At 53.1% G+C, this 14,808-nt stretch overlaps 1 protein-coding gene across 6 annotated transcripts; it reads right to left on the bottom strand.

The window, feature by feature from the left end:
* Positions 1-399: 399 nt before the first annotated feature.
* DUSP13B (dual specificity phosphatase 13B) lies at positions 400-13,120 on the bottom strand. Of its 6 annotated transcripts, XM_010984122.3 has the most exons (7): positions 12,949-13,120; positions 10,423-10,630; positions 7,756-7,959; positions 6,755-6,849; positions 3,191-3,364; positions 1,489-1,709; positions 400-837 (listed from the first exon to the last, which is right to left on the bottom strand). In XM_010984122.3, the coding sequence occupies exons 1-7, from the start codon at positions 13,095-13,097 to the stop codon at positions 635-637; spliced, it is 1,254 nt and encodes a 417-aa protein (XP_010982424.1). In that variant the 5' UTR covers positions 13,098-13,120; the 3' UTR covers positions 400-634. The 6 variants fall into 6 exon arrangements, with proteins under 6 accessions (XP_010982424.1, XP_010982425.1, XP_010982427.1 ...); XM_010984123.3 differs by lacking the exon at positions 10,423-10,630 and having other exon boundaries at positions 12,949-13,004; XM_010984125.3 differs by lacking the exons at positions 10,423-10,630; positions 12,949-13,120 and adding an exon at positions 11,934-11,982.
* Positions 13,121-14,808: the final 1,688 nt, after the last annotated feature.

Genomic DNA, 14,808 nt, shown 5'->3' with positions numbered 1-14,808 from the left:
TTTTATTAGGACAAGAAGTAAGAAACTCGGGGCCAAAGGTTGCCCCATCACATAACCATCCTTTGCCAGGATTTCTGGCTTGTCTGCTCCCCAACCCTATCCTCTGGTTTAATGCCTCTCTTAGGTTTCTGTAATTTTAGTCAGTCCTTTTGAAAGTAGAGTGAAAATGAAAAGACTGGCTGGATTCAGGAGATGCTGTTTGTGCACAGCAAGCTTTGATAGTCAGTTTCTGACAGACTGGGCATGGGGAAGGTGCTGACACATCAAACTCTGGTCTTTATTCAGACGATGGACTCAGACTTTGTCTCCAGGCTGCCATCATGAGTTGGAAAGCCTTCTGGAACCTCATGACCATCCTGAGAGTAAGCCACTGCCCCACAAACCACCAGAAGATCTGTCTTTATTATGATGAACCTTTTATTATAGAGACAGACTGAACTCTCTTTTGCATAAAGAATCTTTGGATTGGGTCAGGGAAATCCACCTGCTAAAGGTCACCAGCCAGCTCTCCCTGCCTCTGCCTCAGCTAAGCCCCGACTTGCTATTTACATCTGCAGGTCACTGAGAACAGCAGAGACTGCTGTCCCCAGGGCCAGGCTGGTCGGTTGAGTCTGGGATCCTGACTGCCACCAGGTCAGAGCCGGCCCGTCTCCCGCCCTAGTCGGTTGTCCAGAACCTGGAGCTGCTGGAGGAAGCCTGAGTTGGGGCAGATATCGCGGTGGGCCTGCACTGTCTGGATGGCCTCCACCAGCGTCATGTTCTCGCAGATCATGAGGAAGGCCAGGACAACTGTGGCAGAGCGGCTCACCCCCATGGCGCAGTGTACCAGCACGCGGCCTGCAGGGAGACCCAACCCAGCATCAACCACCGGTCCTTGCACTGCCCATCCTTTGGGGGATCAGAGATGCTTCTGGCCATCCAGGAGCCCACCTATCACAGCATCCTGGAATACTGACACTGTCTTCACTTTCCTATGGGGCAACTGAGGCCTAGAGAGGGAAGGGACTGGCTCAAGGTTGCACAGCAAGTCAGTGGCAAGGCTAAGGTTAGTAGCTGGGCTTCCCTTCTCCTGGTCCGAAGTGCTTCCTCTGGCATCTTTTGCAGCTTTGGCATGGTGGTGGGGATCAGTACTCCTGAAGTCCCCTGGGTTTGTATCAGATTAAGGAGGTGTTCACCTACCTCCCTTTCTCCTCAGTTCTGCCCTCTCCCCTGCCCCTGCAGCTCTGCACCAAGGCCTCATCTTAGAGAAACCTGCTCAAGAGCCTTTGCTAGGGCCTCTTACTGAGGGATACAGTTACCATGACAACCACACTGGTCCTTAGTTATATCTATGATTGTCAGTTTCCTGGGTGTCCCTGAAGGGGATGCTTACTAAATGGTAGTAGCTATTTGCCCCATGGGGTAGGAAAGTTGCTGAAGGACCCCACCATCAGCCCCAGATCCCACCTACTCCCTACCTCCACCCCAGTGCCTTCCCCAGCCACTGACCTCGGGGGACACTGAGGGCAGTTCGGATGTATCGAGCAACAGGCAGAAAGTAGACACTGAGGTTGAAGAATGGGTTGTCATCAGCCTCGATGCCATAGTAGTCCACGGGCATTCCACGGTAGAACTTGGCACCTGTGTCCACCTGAAACTTGCCCGCAGCAACATTCACGATGTGTGTGATGCCCAGCTGAGTCAGCTTGTACTTGTCCCGGGCTGCATACCTGCAGGGAGGGCACGGGGGGAGTTGGGAGGTGGAATAGAGCTCACTGGGTCAGCTGTGGCTGAGCTGGAACTTGCCCCTTTCCTCCCCTGCCATCCCCCTCCAAGGTAGAGACTGGGACCAGTGAACTGGTCTCAGGTGAAGGGACTCCTCTAGTAGGAGTTCAAGACCCTCTTCCACTCAGGCCAGCTTTTCTGGAGAGCAATTTGGCCACATGCATCAAAAGCCTCAAAACTGTACACTTACGTTGCCCCAGCAGGTCTCCTTCTAGGAACTTAAAGATACAATCCCAAATATGCCCACAGACATGTGTAAACTGGATCTTGTTGTATTTAAGATGGTGAAAAATTGGTGAAAAATTGAAAAAATTCCTAAGTATCCTCTAATAGGAGACTGACTGTATACCATAAATGAAATACTATGTAACCACAAAAATGTCTTCAATGGATGCAGGTGAACCAGGAGAGGTGTTTGTGCTATATTGAGAACCTGGGGAAAATGCAGCTATTTAAACAGAACACCATTCAAAGTGTTTTTTAAAGTATGTCATGCAATTCCATTTTTTAAAAAAAGCTTTCTATATAAGGCAGATTATAAGATGGGATTATCAAGTGCTACCATTTTTGTAAGGAAACAAATTGTGAAAAAGCATTTATGTATGTGTGTGTATGCATCTTTAAAAGTCAACAGGGATTTTATTACTGGTTGTCTGTGGGAGTAGGGGGATATATATCTGCCATATTGTTAATGAGATATTGATCCATATTTCTAAAAATTAAGCAAACCTTAGAAAATCCACATACATTGATCCATATGTTCTAAATGTTAAGAAAACTTTTAGGGAAAAGGACTCAATTCCACTCTCTATACACCCTAGAGAAATGTATGTGTTCCCAGGACACGTACTAGAATGTTTCTGGGATCACTGTTCATAATAGCCCCAAAATGGAAACAACTCAAATAGAATGGATAAATTCTGGTGTATTCATACAAATGAGTAGTATATTCTTAGGTAGCAACAAAAAAATGAATGAACCCTAGCTACAAAGAACGTCAGCAAATCTCCCAATTTTGAGCAAATGATGCCTGGCACAAAACACACAATCTGATTCTATTCATGTCACCTTAAAAGACAGGCAAAACTAACACAAGCACACAAGCGGTGAAACTGTAAAGAAGAGCAAGGAAATAATTACTTCAGTAGTCAGTCATTATCTACAGGGAAAAGAGTTACGATGAGAAGGGTTCAGCAGGGGCTTCTGGGGCACAAGTAATGCCCTGTTTCCTGGCCTGGGTGGTGAGACTGTTTGTGTATGCTCTGTGCACTTTTTTTTTACGTGTGTTCTATTTCCACAAAGTAATAATAACATAAAAGGAAAGAAACATGTGGAAAGAGATTGTGAGAAGCAAAGAGGTGCTACCTGCTCCTTACAGGGCTCTGGGAGAGGCTCCCCTTCTGCTCCCACTAGGGGCTGTACTTACGCATCTCCCAGGAAGAGGTTGGGCCAGACTTCATTGATGTGGCTCAGCATGGCAGCCCGACGGACCCACAGCAAGCGCTGCAGCGAGGCCAGCGTGGGCGGCTGGTAGTGGGGCACCCGGACTGCCCCATGGATCTTGGGCCTCCGGAGGTCCTGCTTCTGCAGCGAGTCCATCCTGAAACAGAGTGGACACTGCGGTGGCCAGGGGCAGGCTCCTGCAGGTGGGTCCAGCTGACAGGGAGGGCCAGGCCTGGTGGGTGCTTCAGGAAGGGCTTCAGATATTTCGGATTTGGTTCTTAACCAGCTCGGCTGAGGCTGAGGCCTAGATCCTTTCCCCAGGGAACAAGGGAATCAATCCCTTGTCACTGCTGTGGAGCTGGGAAGCCCTCTTTCCTGCTCTCCCCAGAGGCCCCTGATGATATTGGAAGTTTTGTTCAAGGGGCCCTCGGAGTTCCCTGTTTCTAACAACTAGTCAATGCATACCCCATTCCTTAAGTTGCTGGTCGCTTGGGACTTTGTAGGGAAGGGGACCCCAGATGGCTGTGGCCCTCAGAGCATCTAGGAAGACCCCCACAACCGGGCAGCTCATCTCAAGCCCCCTCCTCAGCTACTTCTAGGGCTGATCCTCAGGCCCCCACTCCTCCCATTTTCAGGTGCTGGAAGGTCAGAGCCCATCTCTGGAGCGAGGGGCCTAGGCTGTAAGCTGACATTTGTTAACATTTCTGTACTGAATAAGCCAATGCCTCTTAGGGTGTGGGAGGTCCCTACTTTACATTGGAGGAAGCTGAAGGTCAGGATTAATTTTAAGAGATGCCCAAAGCCACATGGCTGCTAAGTAGCAAGGCTAGAGTTTCACTCCAGCTCTGTGCTCCTTCATCTCCATCCCCAAGCCTCTGAGTTACCACCTTTGGGGATTCCAGAGAGTGATCACTAACCCATCTGTCTCTACAGGGGAGCCTGGTGTAGCTGTTACACATCTGTCTATAGGCCCTGGGATTTCCCTCCTTACCCCCACGACTCAGGCCAGAGCTGCAGGTCAGGCCTCGTGCAGGTTGGGTGGCTTGTGTCAGGAGTCAGCTGGCTGAGGGCATCCGAGACCCTGCAGAGCTGGGATGTCAGTGGCACCAGAACCTGGGTCTGGTGCTGGGCTGGGAAGGAAGGCTTCTCTTGGCTAACAGTCCCTGGCCCCCTCAACCAGTAACTAGGGAAGGTACAAACTGGGAAGAACTTCTTTGCTCTTTGATAAGCGGTGCCAGGACCAGGAAGAGAAATAGGCACCCAGGAGGCCACCGGCTTGGCCAAGCTCACCCAGCGGGCAGTAGGAGGGCAAGGAGGAAGTGAAGACCCGGTTTTCCCCTTCATCCCCCACTGTGACCTCTCAGGGCAGGCTGAGTGGCCTGCCACCTACCTAGGGCATGGTTTGGGTCTGGGAGTGGGGGAATGGGTGCAGGGACAGGTCTCAGCATGTGAGCGGAACCGGGCCAGGGCAGGTTCCGCCCAGAACACAAAACGCTGTGAAGCGCCTGGAATTCCAGTTCCTCGCCTTGGAGTCCGTGGGGGTGGGGCCTGAGAGTAGACCTAGGCCACTGTGGACTGAAGTGCAGTCCCTCCAAACCTCTCTGCTTGGCATCTCTTTGGGATTAAAGGCTCTTGGCTCTGGAACTCCCCATAGAGATGGGAAGCTACCTGAATTTGTGGGAAGAGAACTTTAGAGGGAGGGTGGAGAGCTCGGCCACAACTCATTCTGTGGTCAAGAGCAAATTATCTGCTCCTATCTGGGCCACAGTTTCTCTTCCTCATCTTAAAGATGCTGGCCTTGCCTGACTTTAAGGAATCTCTGCAGGGTGTGACCTGAGAATGAGAGTGGCTGGGTTTGCAGTAACAGATGGTGACAGGGGAGGGCGCAGTGTAGGGTGTTGGGATGGGGAAAGTCCAGCAGCCACACTGGTCTGGACCTACCAGGTGGGGCTGCATGAGCCCCAGGTTGGGCGGGACGGGGTTTGGGAAGCCTGGCAGGCGGGCGCAGGCCTCTGCGCTTGGCGTGGGGTAAGGCTGCCACCCAGTGGCCAGTGGGTGCCTTGCAGCCCATCTGTGCCTGGGAGCCGACAGCCAGGCTCCAGGTGAGACAGAACTTTTCCTGGCTCCTCCTGGAGGCTCCTGGGAGGAGGAGCCAGCAGGGAGGTCTGGGATTATTGAGGGTCACTAAATCACAGCCCATGCCTCAGCCTCCCAGGGGCCCTTAGCCCAGGTCTGGAGAAGGGGGCCTTTTCCTGGAACTTAGAGGTATTTCTTATTAGGCCTCACCTTGGACCTCACACCTGATGCTCATGGATGCACCCCCTACCTGTGTGCTCTGTCCCACAGGAGTCCAGCCCACCTTGTCAGCCAGAATCAGGCCTAGCTCCCACCCAGCAACTCCTCCTTCATCTTCCAGAAAAGGGGAGCTGGTGAGGCAACTGCAGCAGCCCCCTGGTTTCTGCCATCCCCAGACCTGGACTCCTGAGGTCCCTGCCAGACACCTCCTGTATGTCCTCGGCCACTGCAAGCTGAAGCCCGGGCCCAGCGTCCAGCAGGGCCGGGCCTGGCCTGGCCCTCCTCCACACTCACGCTGGTGCTCGGTCTGCCCCGTTCCTGCCTCTTCTCCCTAAGCTGAGAGCTGCCTTTGTGGGCAGCTGCTGTTTTCAAGCTCAGACACTTGTTTTCTGCCTTTGTGCCTTGCCTCTCTTGCTCTCCCTGGTTGCCTCTGTCTGTCAGCCTCTCACAGGGGCTCCTGCTTCTCCACAGTCACCCAGCACACCACCCCGTGTGCCGGCTGCCTTTGGCCAAGGCACAGGCTCCGGGGGGTGGGGGCGGGGAGGAGCTGTTAGCCATCCATCTCCTCCGTGGAAGCTCCAGATGTTCCCCCAGTCTGCCCTCCTGCTCGCTCTCTCTGCTTCCCCCTCCTTCTCCCCAGATGGACCAGATGGGACTGTGTCCACAGGAGGTCTCAGGGCAGGACAAGTGAAGAGTATGGTGGAGGAAGGTGCCTCATGGTCGATGCCCAATAAATGGTGCATCTTACTATTATTATCATTACTGTTATTACTGCTGCCCTCTCAATCCTCAGCCACACCCTGGGTAAAGAGTAACTTTCCAGCAGGACAGTGAGGCTTGGTCTCTATCTCTTTGTGTCTCTTGATGTCTTTTTGTCCAAAAATAATTATTATATTCACCCACTTACTAAGGATGTACTACATATCAGAGCTGAATGCTTATGTCTTCTCCCTGAATCCTCACAGTACCCTTATGAGTTAGATAATATTATCATCCCTATTTTGTAGATGAGGAAACTGAGACTCAAAAAGATTAAGCCATATGCCCAAGGTCACACAGCCAAATAAGCATGAGAGACAGGATTCAAGCGCAGGTCTTCCTGACTCTACTATGCTTTGTTAGTGCCTCTGTCTCTGACCCAGTCCCTCCCCCAACCTAACCCAGTCTCTCCTCAGCACACACAGGCACAGGTGTCCTGGCCCTCATACCCAGCATGCTCTGCAGCCCCCCTGAAACAGGGGCACTTACCCACCTGTGGGGGTATCTGGCCCAGGCTATGGTCTTCTCGGACCGGTATTTCGTGCTGCCGACTTCAAGCCGCCTGTCTCTGCACACTTGATGCTGTTTCTATTTTTTGATTGGAGTTTAATTATAAAGCATGATGTGCTGCTCCCCTCTTCTGGCCTCCTTTTGCCACTCCCAACTCACCCACTGGTCCCCTGGGATGATGATCAGTGCCAAGCCCAGCCAGGCACCTGGCCCTGCTGGGAGCAAAGGCAGTCCTGCAGGGGTCGGTCTGTGGTATGCGTGTATGATGATCATGGGGCAGGAAGACAGAAGATTGAATAAGCCATTTTGAAAGCTCCCTTGGCCTTCAAGGGTGGTATGGAGCATGCGGAAGGTTAAAGCTAGAAGGATCCTCCATGGAGCAGTACAGGGAAAAGACTAGCCAAAATCACACACAAACTGGCAGCCTTGCCAGCATCAGAACCCAGGTCCAGGGGCCTTTAGTTGGGAGCTGAGGATTACAGGACTGGCCCAGGATTAAGATCTAGAAGACTCAGGCTGAAGGAAGTATGGGCAGACAAACAAATATGTAAGTGGAGTTTGGAGTAGGCCTTTGGACCAAACTCAGCAGTTGTGTGTCTGGAAACCACTCTGCCCTCTGCCAAGTTCCTCCTTCCCTCAGAAGGCATTCCTGGCTCAGGCCTCACTGTCCCTTGAGGCCAGTGCGATGATCTAAGGTCACTCCTCATATACCCATGTGTCAGTACTCTTCCCACTTGCACCCCCAGACAACTGACACACACACAGATGTGTGCATACCCTCAGCCACACCTCCACTGGGTCTCTGAGCCTGCTGCAGCTCCCTGAGCCCTGGGGAGAGCTGGCAGAGGCAGCTGTGGCCAAGGGCTAACATGAATACTTAGAATCCCCTCCCGCTCTCCTCCAATGCCCCCCACCTCCTGAGGGAACTTGGGGTTCCTGGCCGAGGAGCTTCAGGGCTTGGCTGAGAGGGTCATCCCTTCCTACCTGTGAGAACTGGATACAGTGGCTGAGAGGGAGTGCGGGCAGCAGGAGGAAGTGGATGGAGTTGCAGGCTCTGGGATGGTCCCCAAACTGGGCTCTTATCATCTTCTGGGTATCCACCTGGGCCAGAGGCTCCAGCAGCACCAACAGGACCAGTGCCTGGGTGGCAAAGTGGCAGAGCCCCATGACAGGGCGTACGGACCAGCTCTGGGGGAGAGAGGAGCTCCATGTTACAGGTGGGTAAACCAAGGCTCAGAATAGCTGAGGCTCATCAGGACAGAGGCGAGAGCTGCCAGATCAACCTGCTACTGCCTCAAGCCTCCGTGTGAGGTCAAGTGGGTATGCATGCCAGGAGAGATGAGGTTGCAGGTTTGGGGTCCAGGGCATGCAGAGAGACGACCTCTCCCCCAGCCCTCTCATTTCTCAGAGTCCCCAGCCCCAGGGCTGCTGTGTGCCGTCACACAGGTTGTTCATTGCACAACTCCTGGGGCTCCAGCTGCACAGACTGTTTGGTGGATGGCACCCCCAGGAGTTGTGCAGTTCTGTAGCCCAACTAACCTCCACTCCAAAGCCTGCTGCCTAAAGGGAAAGATGCTGGGGTCTGAGGTCAGGGTTATTTAAGGGCCCCAGGCCCTTAAATAAGGAAGTACGGTGATTGGGCATGATCAGCGATCTCCTGTTCTGCCAGTTTCCAAAACCTGTTTAGGGGAAAGAGGGCAGGATGGGAACATGATGTTCCTTTTCCCCTTTTGGCTCCCCACACTGCAGAGCTCCTCACAGCAAGTTCCCACCTACCCTAGCCCCATGCCTAATCCCAACCCCAGCTATCAGCCTCATTTTCTTCCATTACATTCACCCCCAGACTCTAAACCTAGCCCTCTGTCCTGTCCTAGTCCCCATCCCCAAGATGCTCATCCTGAAAGCACGTGGGAAGGGATCGCTATTGCTAAAGTGCTTCCTCTTGGCTGGGCTGGCTATGCCTTCAGAGACAAAGACAGCTCTCATGGGTGATGGGCAGGGGGAGATCCAGGCCATGCACCAAGAAGCCCTTGGCAGGAGGAGAAAGCTAACTCTCCCAACTCCCAGGAGAGCCCCCACCCCCAAGTGGCAGCCCCTCTGAGCCAGTGGGTGGTGGAGTACAGTCAAAGTCAGGGTTGCAGAGAAATGAGGGAAGGAGTAATATGGGTAGCAAGAGCTGAAGGTGGAACAGGAGGAGTGGAGAGCAGCTGTGAAGATCTAATTTCCCATCTGACATCCCCCACTGGGGATGTGAATGTAAGGGAGATGGGCTCTTGGGGCCAGACAGGGACAGCCCCAGCCTGGGCACGGTGGGAGAAGAAGGGCAGTGGGCCTTCTGCAGCTCCTCACAATCTGGTGCTCCTACAGCCACTCCCCCTGAGGAAGAGACATCCCTGCCTCCTCTTAACTGAGCTGGAGGAGAACACAGCGCTGGTGCCAAAGAAATTGCAGCAGCACCTCAGTCACCATGTGTGGGCGGGGAGCCTGAGAAGCAGCGTTGCTGCTGGGGGAGCCCAACTCCTTCTGGGCAGCTGGGGACATGGGGGACTCTAGCAGGAGGGAGGCAGCTTGGGGAGAGGAGGTACTGGGGATCTGTTCCCCTTATGCAGCTTAAGGACCATCTGCTATTGCTCCAAATGCACTGAACACAGAACAGGAAGGCCGGAGGTAGATGGATAGACTTGAGGAAACACCTTTATGTCCTAAAGGGGGCCCAGAGCCAGGGAAGGAGCTCAGGGAGGATCCCTCTTTAGATCTCCGAGATCATACTGGGTGGGGGTGAAGGTAGAGAGCGGGGTACCAGGTCCAAGGCAGAGAGCTGAATGGCATGGCGACAGGAGAACTTTACATGGAGCTTGTGTGAGGAGGTTATGGCTGATGGCAGGAGCATCTGTTTTTCTCCTTTGTGGGAATGGCAGGGCTGACATGAGAATTACCTAAGCTCAGAGCTGTAGCTGCAGCCACACTTTTCCCCAAGGGCTGTGGCTGGAGTCCAGCCCTTCAGGGAAGGTATGCAGAGGGGTGGGAAGGCCCAGACAGCCCTCAGGGGCCAGGACTGGCTGCGCTGCTGCCTTGGTTGGGCTCAGGGGAGCCCCACAGGCTTTCAGCCAAGGAGGCAGGGCAGGTCAGCATCAAGACCGGGATGGAAGGCCTCACCTCTTCCATTTTATTCTTTCCTCCCCTTTCCCTTCTAGCCTTTCCAGCCTCTCTCAGTCTGAAGAATCCCGGTGGGCTAGGGGATAAAGAGGGTCCTACCAGGGAGTTGCCTCATCCAGGCCCTGGTGAGACCCTGGGTCAGCAGCTGGGGAATGAGCCAGGCCCCCTTCAACTCTCTGCCGACCACTCACAGCCCTGACATCCAACCTCTGAACTAGTCCCATCCACGTCCCCTTACTTCCGGTTGTACCCTTGCCCTCTGCCCAGCCCTCACCTGACCTCTCTTTTTTTTTTTTTTTAAGTCCTTTTTATTTGTTTTGTGAGGGAGGTCATTAGGTTTCTTTATTTGTTTATTTTTTAATGGAGGTACTGGGGATCGAAGCCAGGACCTCGTGCATGCTAAGCATGCGCTCTACCACTGAGCTCTACCCTCCCCTGACCTCTCACTTCTCACTGCACCCAGCCTTGGCCCCTCACACCCTGCCCGACCCTCACCTGGCCCCTCAGCTCCGGCCTGCACCCCGCAGCTGCTGGTCCAGCTGGCAGAGCTGGTGGAGGAAGCCTCGGTTGGGGAAGACCCATCGGTGTTCCCGCACGGTGATCACTGCCTTGCGCAGGGACAGCTGCTGGCGCAGCATGAGGTAGGCCAGGACCAGTGTGGCGGAGCGGCTCACCCCTACCACACAGTGCACCAGGACCTTGGCTGCAGAAGACATCCTGATAAAAGACCCTTTCCCACCAACCAGCCCACCCAGGAGCTGAGGTGGGGACCCAAGTTCCTTTCCCTGCTCTGCTTTGTGACCCTGGGCAAATCATTCAGCCTTTATTGGCCTTGGTTTCCTGATCTGTCAAATGGGTATACCAACATCTGTTAGGCCTACCCTTGGGATGGGGTCCATGTTCCTTCACGTGGCTGACAAGACCCTCTGTGAGCTGCCCCTGCTGCCCCTGCAGCCTCATCTCAGGTTGTCTCACCCCAACCCTCAGCTCTAGGAATCCTGGCTGACTTTCAGTTCCTTGAAGCTGTCATGGTTCCTGGCCACCAGCCTCACCACATGCAGTTTCAACTACCTGTAAAACTTTTCCCCTTCTCTCAGTCTGACTAACATTTCCTACTCATCTGTCAGGTTTCCACTGAGACAAGGCTTCCTGACCATTCATGATATCACTTGAATCACAGAGCAGCTCATCCTTTTTGCACGTGGCCAGTGAAGGCTGCTGTAGAGGGAAGTCCCTCCACCTCCCCAGTCTTCTGAAATGAGCGTCCTACCCTGTGCTCCCATTGTGCTGCACAGTGGCCCACTCATCTGAGTAGCACTCATGATACTTTCATGTTTTGACTGTCTTTCCACCAGGGGCCCTGCCTTGCCTAAGTGTGGATTCCCAGTATGTGGCTCAGTGCATGGTACAGAAAAGATAATAACGAGTTGGTGAATGAATGGATGAACAAATGAATGTCAAAGTGCTCTGGGTTGAAAAGTGCTATGAGCCATAGCCTTGTCTTTCCCATCACACAGATGAGAAACTCAGGTCCAGAGAGGGACGCTGGCTTGCCCGGGTCAGGCAGGAAGGGGCACAGTTCTCACCCCTATGAACACAAAGCCCAGGCTCCAGCCTCCCCAGGCTCCTTTTTTGTACCCTAGGTATTAGAAGATTTTTTCCATTTGAAAGTACTTCGGGGCAGAAGCAGACATCTAGGTACCAGATGGTGATTTCCCAAGGCTGAGTGATGCAGAGGAAGTACGGTTTTGTTGTTCGGGAGACCTGGCTTCCAGCTCCAGGGCTACTCCTAACTCGTGGTGTGACCTTGTATTCTAGGCCTCAGTTTGCATTGCTTCCTGTGAAGCAATGAGGTTGGATAAACTGCTAGAACACAGAGCATAGGATTTTTAAAACCTGATGGCTTTTTAGAAGCTAGGGGTGGGAGGGCACTGAGGTTTGAGAGGAAACTGGACATCCGCCATGACTGAGCAGGATGGGATATGGGTTCTGCCCCTGAGTCCTACCCCCAGGTGTGCTGAGGGCACGGTGGATGAAGTCAGCTGCAGAGGAGAAGTAGGCACTGATGTCGAAATCAGGAAGGTCGTGGGCGGGCACCCCCATGTAGCTCACGCTGCTGCCGTAGAAGTCAGGGCTGCCGTGACAATACAGGCCCCCGTGGGCGGCGTTCAGCACATGGGTGATGCCCAGCTTCCAAAGCTCAAAGCGGTTATTTGCCGTGGCCCTGGGGAGGGGGAAAAAGGGTTGCTGGATGCTGGCTGAGCCATGAGGTTCAGGAAGGAAGCTTTGCCTGGTCCCCTGCTTCAGAGGGATGGAGACATTAGGGTCCAAAGGGAGCCAGAAGGAACCCATGGGGTCTACAGCTCACAATCCCACTCTAGGGGCCTTCTGGTAGGAGAGTTGGTGGCACAAAGATTTAGCTTTAGCCCCTCTTTGCTTCCTTAGGCAATCTGCCCCTGCCTTGCCTAGGACAGGAAGGAAAGAATTGCTTCAGTCCTGGGACTCAGCTGCCCCTCCCTTCTTGCCCCATGCCATACCATGCACGTACATCCAGCTTCTCCTGGCCACTACCTCATACCTGCTTCTAAAATGCAAATGTTTAGAGGCGACACCTTCCCTGATTCACCTTCAGTCAGGCTTCCTCACCCACTCTGTGTCCAGAGGCAGGAGGCTGGGACCAGAAAGAGGAGCTCTCTGTCCACTCCATCTCATACCCCAAATCACCATTCCCCAGTCCTCTGTCCCCTAGACTCGCCTGTTCTTCTGGATGTGCCTGCCAGAAGACTCCAGGAACCTCTGGAAGCTCCCTTCTTTCAGGCCAGCAAAGTCCCGCTCCCCCTGGTGGCTACACCTGATCACTGCACTGCTCCCAGCACACAGGGGTCCTGAACAAAAGTCCCTGGCCTGGGGTGATCAGAGTATTTGCCCTTGTTCCCACCCCACCCCCATCTCTGGTAAAGATCCCAAGAACTGTGTCTCCTTGTCACCACCCCCACACCCCTTTGTCCAGCTAACACTCACGCATCTCCTATGTAAAGGTTGGGCCAAACTTCATCCACGTGGTTGGAAGAAAATTTCCCTGCCCTCAAGAGCTCCTCCAGTTCCAGGATGCTGGGGCAAGGCAGGGCTTCGGTATCTCCCTGCAGCTCTGGGAGCGAGGCCTCCGCCATAGGACAGCCCACCCACCCCTCTGTCTCTGCCGTCACTCCTCTCTGCCTCTCCAGTGTCATTTCTCCTTCCTGGAGATTGGCAGGGACAGGTGGGACAGCAGCAGTGACTCAGCAAGTCACGGGGCCTCAAAAGAGAACAGGACATTTTCCTCTCCAAGTCACCCCTTAACCCAAAACTCTGTGACAATATGGAATCAGACATACCTCTGCAAGTCACTTTATCTTGCAACCTCAGTTTCTTTATAAAGTAAGGATAATTACACCTACCTCAGAGAATTGTGAAGATTAAATGAAACAAAGGATATTCTATGTCTAACACATAGTAGATGCTTAAGAAACATTTGTTGAATTAACAGATTTAGACCCCTATATAAAGCTATTTGGTTTGAGGACTGAGTTAAAGTAGAGATCTAGGGTGCAGAGGAGGTGGTTGGCTCCAAGGATGAATAATAGGAAAAGTTCTGCAGGTCTGTGTGGGTCACAAGCTGGGTGGGAACTGTTTGGCTGTTGGATGAACTTCTGGATTATGGAGGGGAAGTTTCCTGAGTTATAGAGTCAGAGAAATGTGGAGAGGAGGCATGGAGGACCTCATCGAAAGGGTGCCAATAAGGTTTGTGAGGGAAGATTTGGCAATGGTTCTGTTATGAAGATGGGCGATTTCTCAAAAGAGAAGGCTAAAATGCGCCATGTATGTCAAAGGGGCAGAAGGGAGGTGACTGTTGCCCTAGACTTTCTGAAAAACCAAAGGGCTATCATCAGAAATATTTTTGGGGTGGGAGGGACATTCCTCTGCCTATAAAGGCTTTTATCCCCACAACAGAAACAGAAAGTTCTATTATCTGTCCTGCTAGAACTAGTTATGGGACGAAGAAGTGAGATGTCTTGCCCGCTCTCAGATGACTTCATGAAGTCTTGATGGGGCTGGGAGGGGTATGAGCTGCAGTGGGAAGGCTCCCAGCTGCACCTGGCCTTGAGTCCAGCTTCAGGGTAATGGCCACACCAGTGTAGAGGAAAGCAATCTGCACTCATGTCCACCCCAGAACCTGCCCCCACTCCCATCAGAGCCACTGAAGTCTATCCTGCACTGCCTGGGAAAGCTAGGCCAAGGAGGGGCTGGAGCGCAGATCGCAGGTGGTTTCGGAATCAGTTTATGCCAATGTTAGGCCTGGGTTGGGACTTCCTACTGGGTCAGGTAATACAGTAAAGTGAGAAGAGCACAGGTTCTGAAGTCAGAGAGATTTGAGTAGGAATACTGGCTTTGGCACTTATTAACTGCCCTACCTCAGGCAAGTTTCTTGGCCCTTCTGTTTGTAATACCCTGTAGAGCTGGCAAAAGGATTAAGTGAGATATTTATGTGGCATTTGGCATAAGGACTGTGAGAGACTAAAAGGGTATTAAATGGTAACAATGATGATGGGGGTTGGCTCTTGGAGAGGGGCTGGCTCCCGCCAAAGGAATTCAGATAACCTCCTCTTGTCCCCAGACCCTATTTACTAATCCCATAGGCCCCGCCCCATCCTTTCTAGCCCCTCAACTTCTCCTACTTTGACTTTGGGCCTGACGCATGCGCTCTCAGGTTTCCTTGCTGTGGTTTCATTCCAAGATTCTTCCCTCACGCCCATCTTGAGCCTCGCGTCCCTTCCTGTTTCGGCCCCGCCCCCCGCCAGTAGGGCTCCACCTCCCGCCGGTAGGGCCCCGCCTCCCGAAGCA

This window comes from Camelus dromedarius, chromosome 8, assembly GCF_036321535.1.
Source record: "Camelus dromedarius isolate mCamDro1 chromosome 8, mCamDro1.pat, whole genome shotgun sequence".
Taxonomy (NCBI): domain Eukaryota; kingdom Metazoa; phylum Chordata; class Mammalia; order Artiodactyla; family Camelidae; genus Camelus; species Camelus dromedarius.
The sequence above is the reverse complement of the archived record's forward strand: the minus strand, read 5'-3'. Positions and strand labels throughout refer to the sequence as shown.

What these genes read in the sequence shown, in the direction of transcription:
- DUSP13B (XM_010984122.3), bottom strand. Translation starts at nt 13,097, where the DNA reads ATGGCGGAGGCCTCGCTCCCAGAGCTGCAGGGAGATACCGAAGCCCTG. An exon ending in GGCCGGAGCTGAGGGGCCAG is followed by an intron (nt 7,960 to 10,422) that starts GTGAGGGTCGGG and finishes TCTCTCCCCCAG; the next exon opens with AGCTGGTCCGTACGCCCTGT. An exon ending in TGCCCTCAGTGTCCCCCGAG is followed by an intron (nt 838 to 1,488) that starts GTCAGTGGCTGG and finishes GTCTCCCTGCAG; the next exon opens with GCCGCGTGCTGGTACACTGC.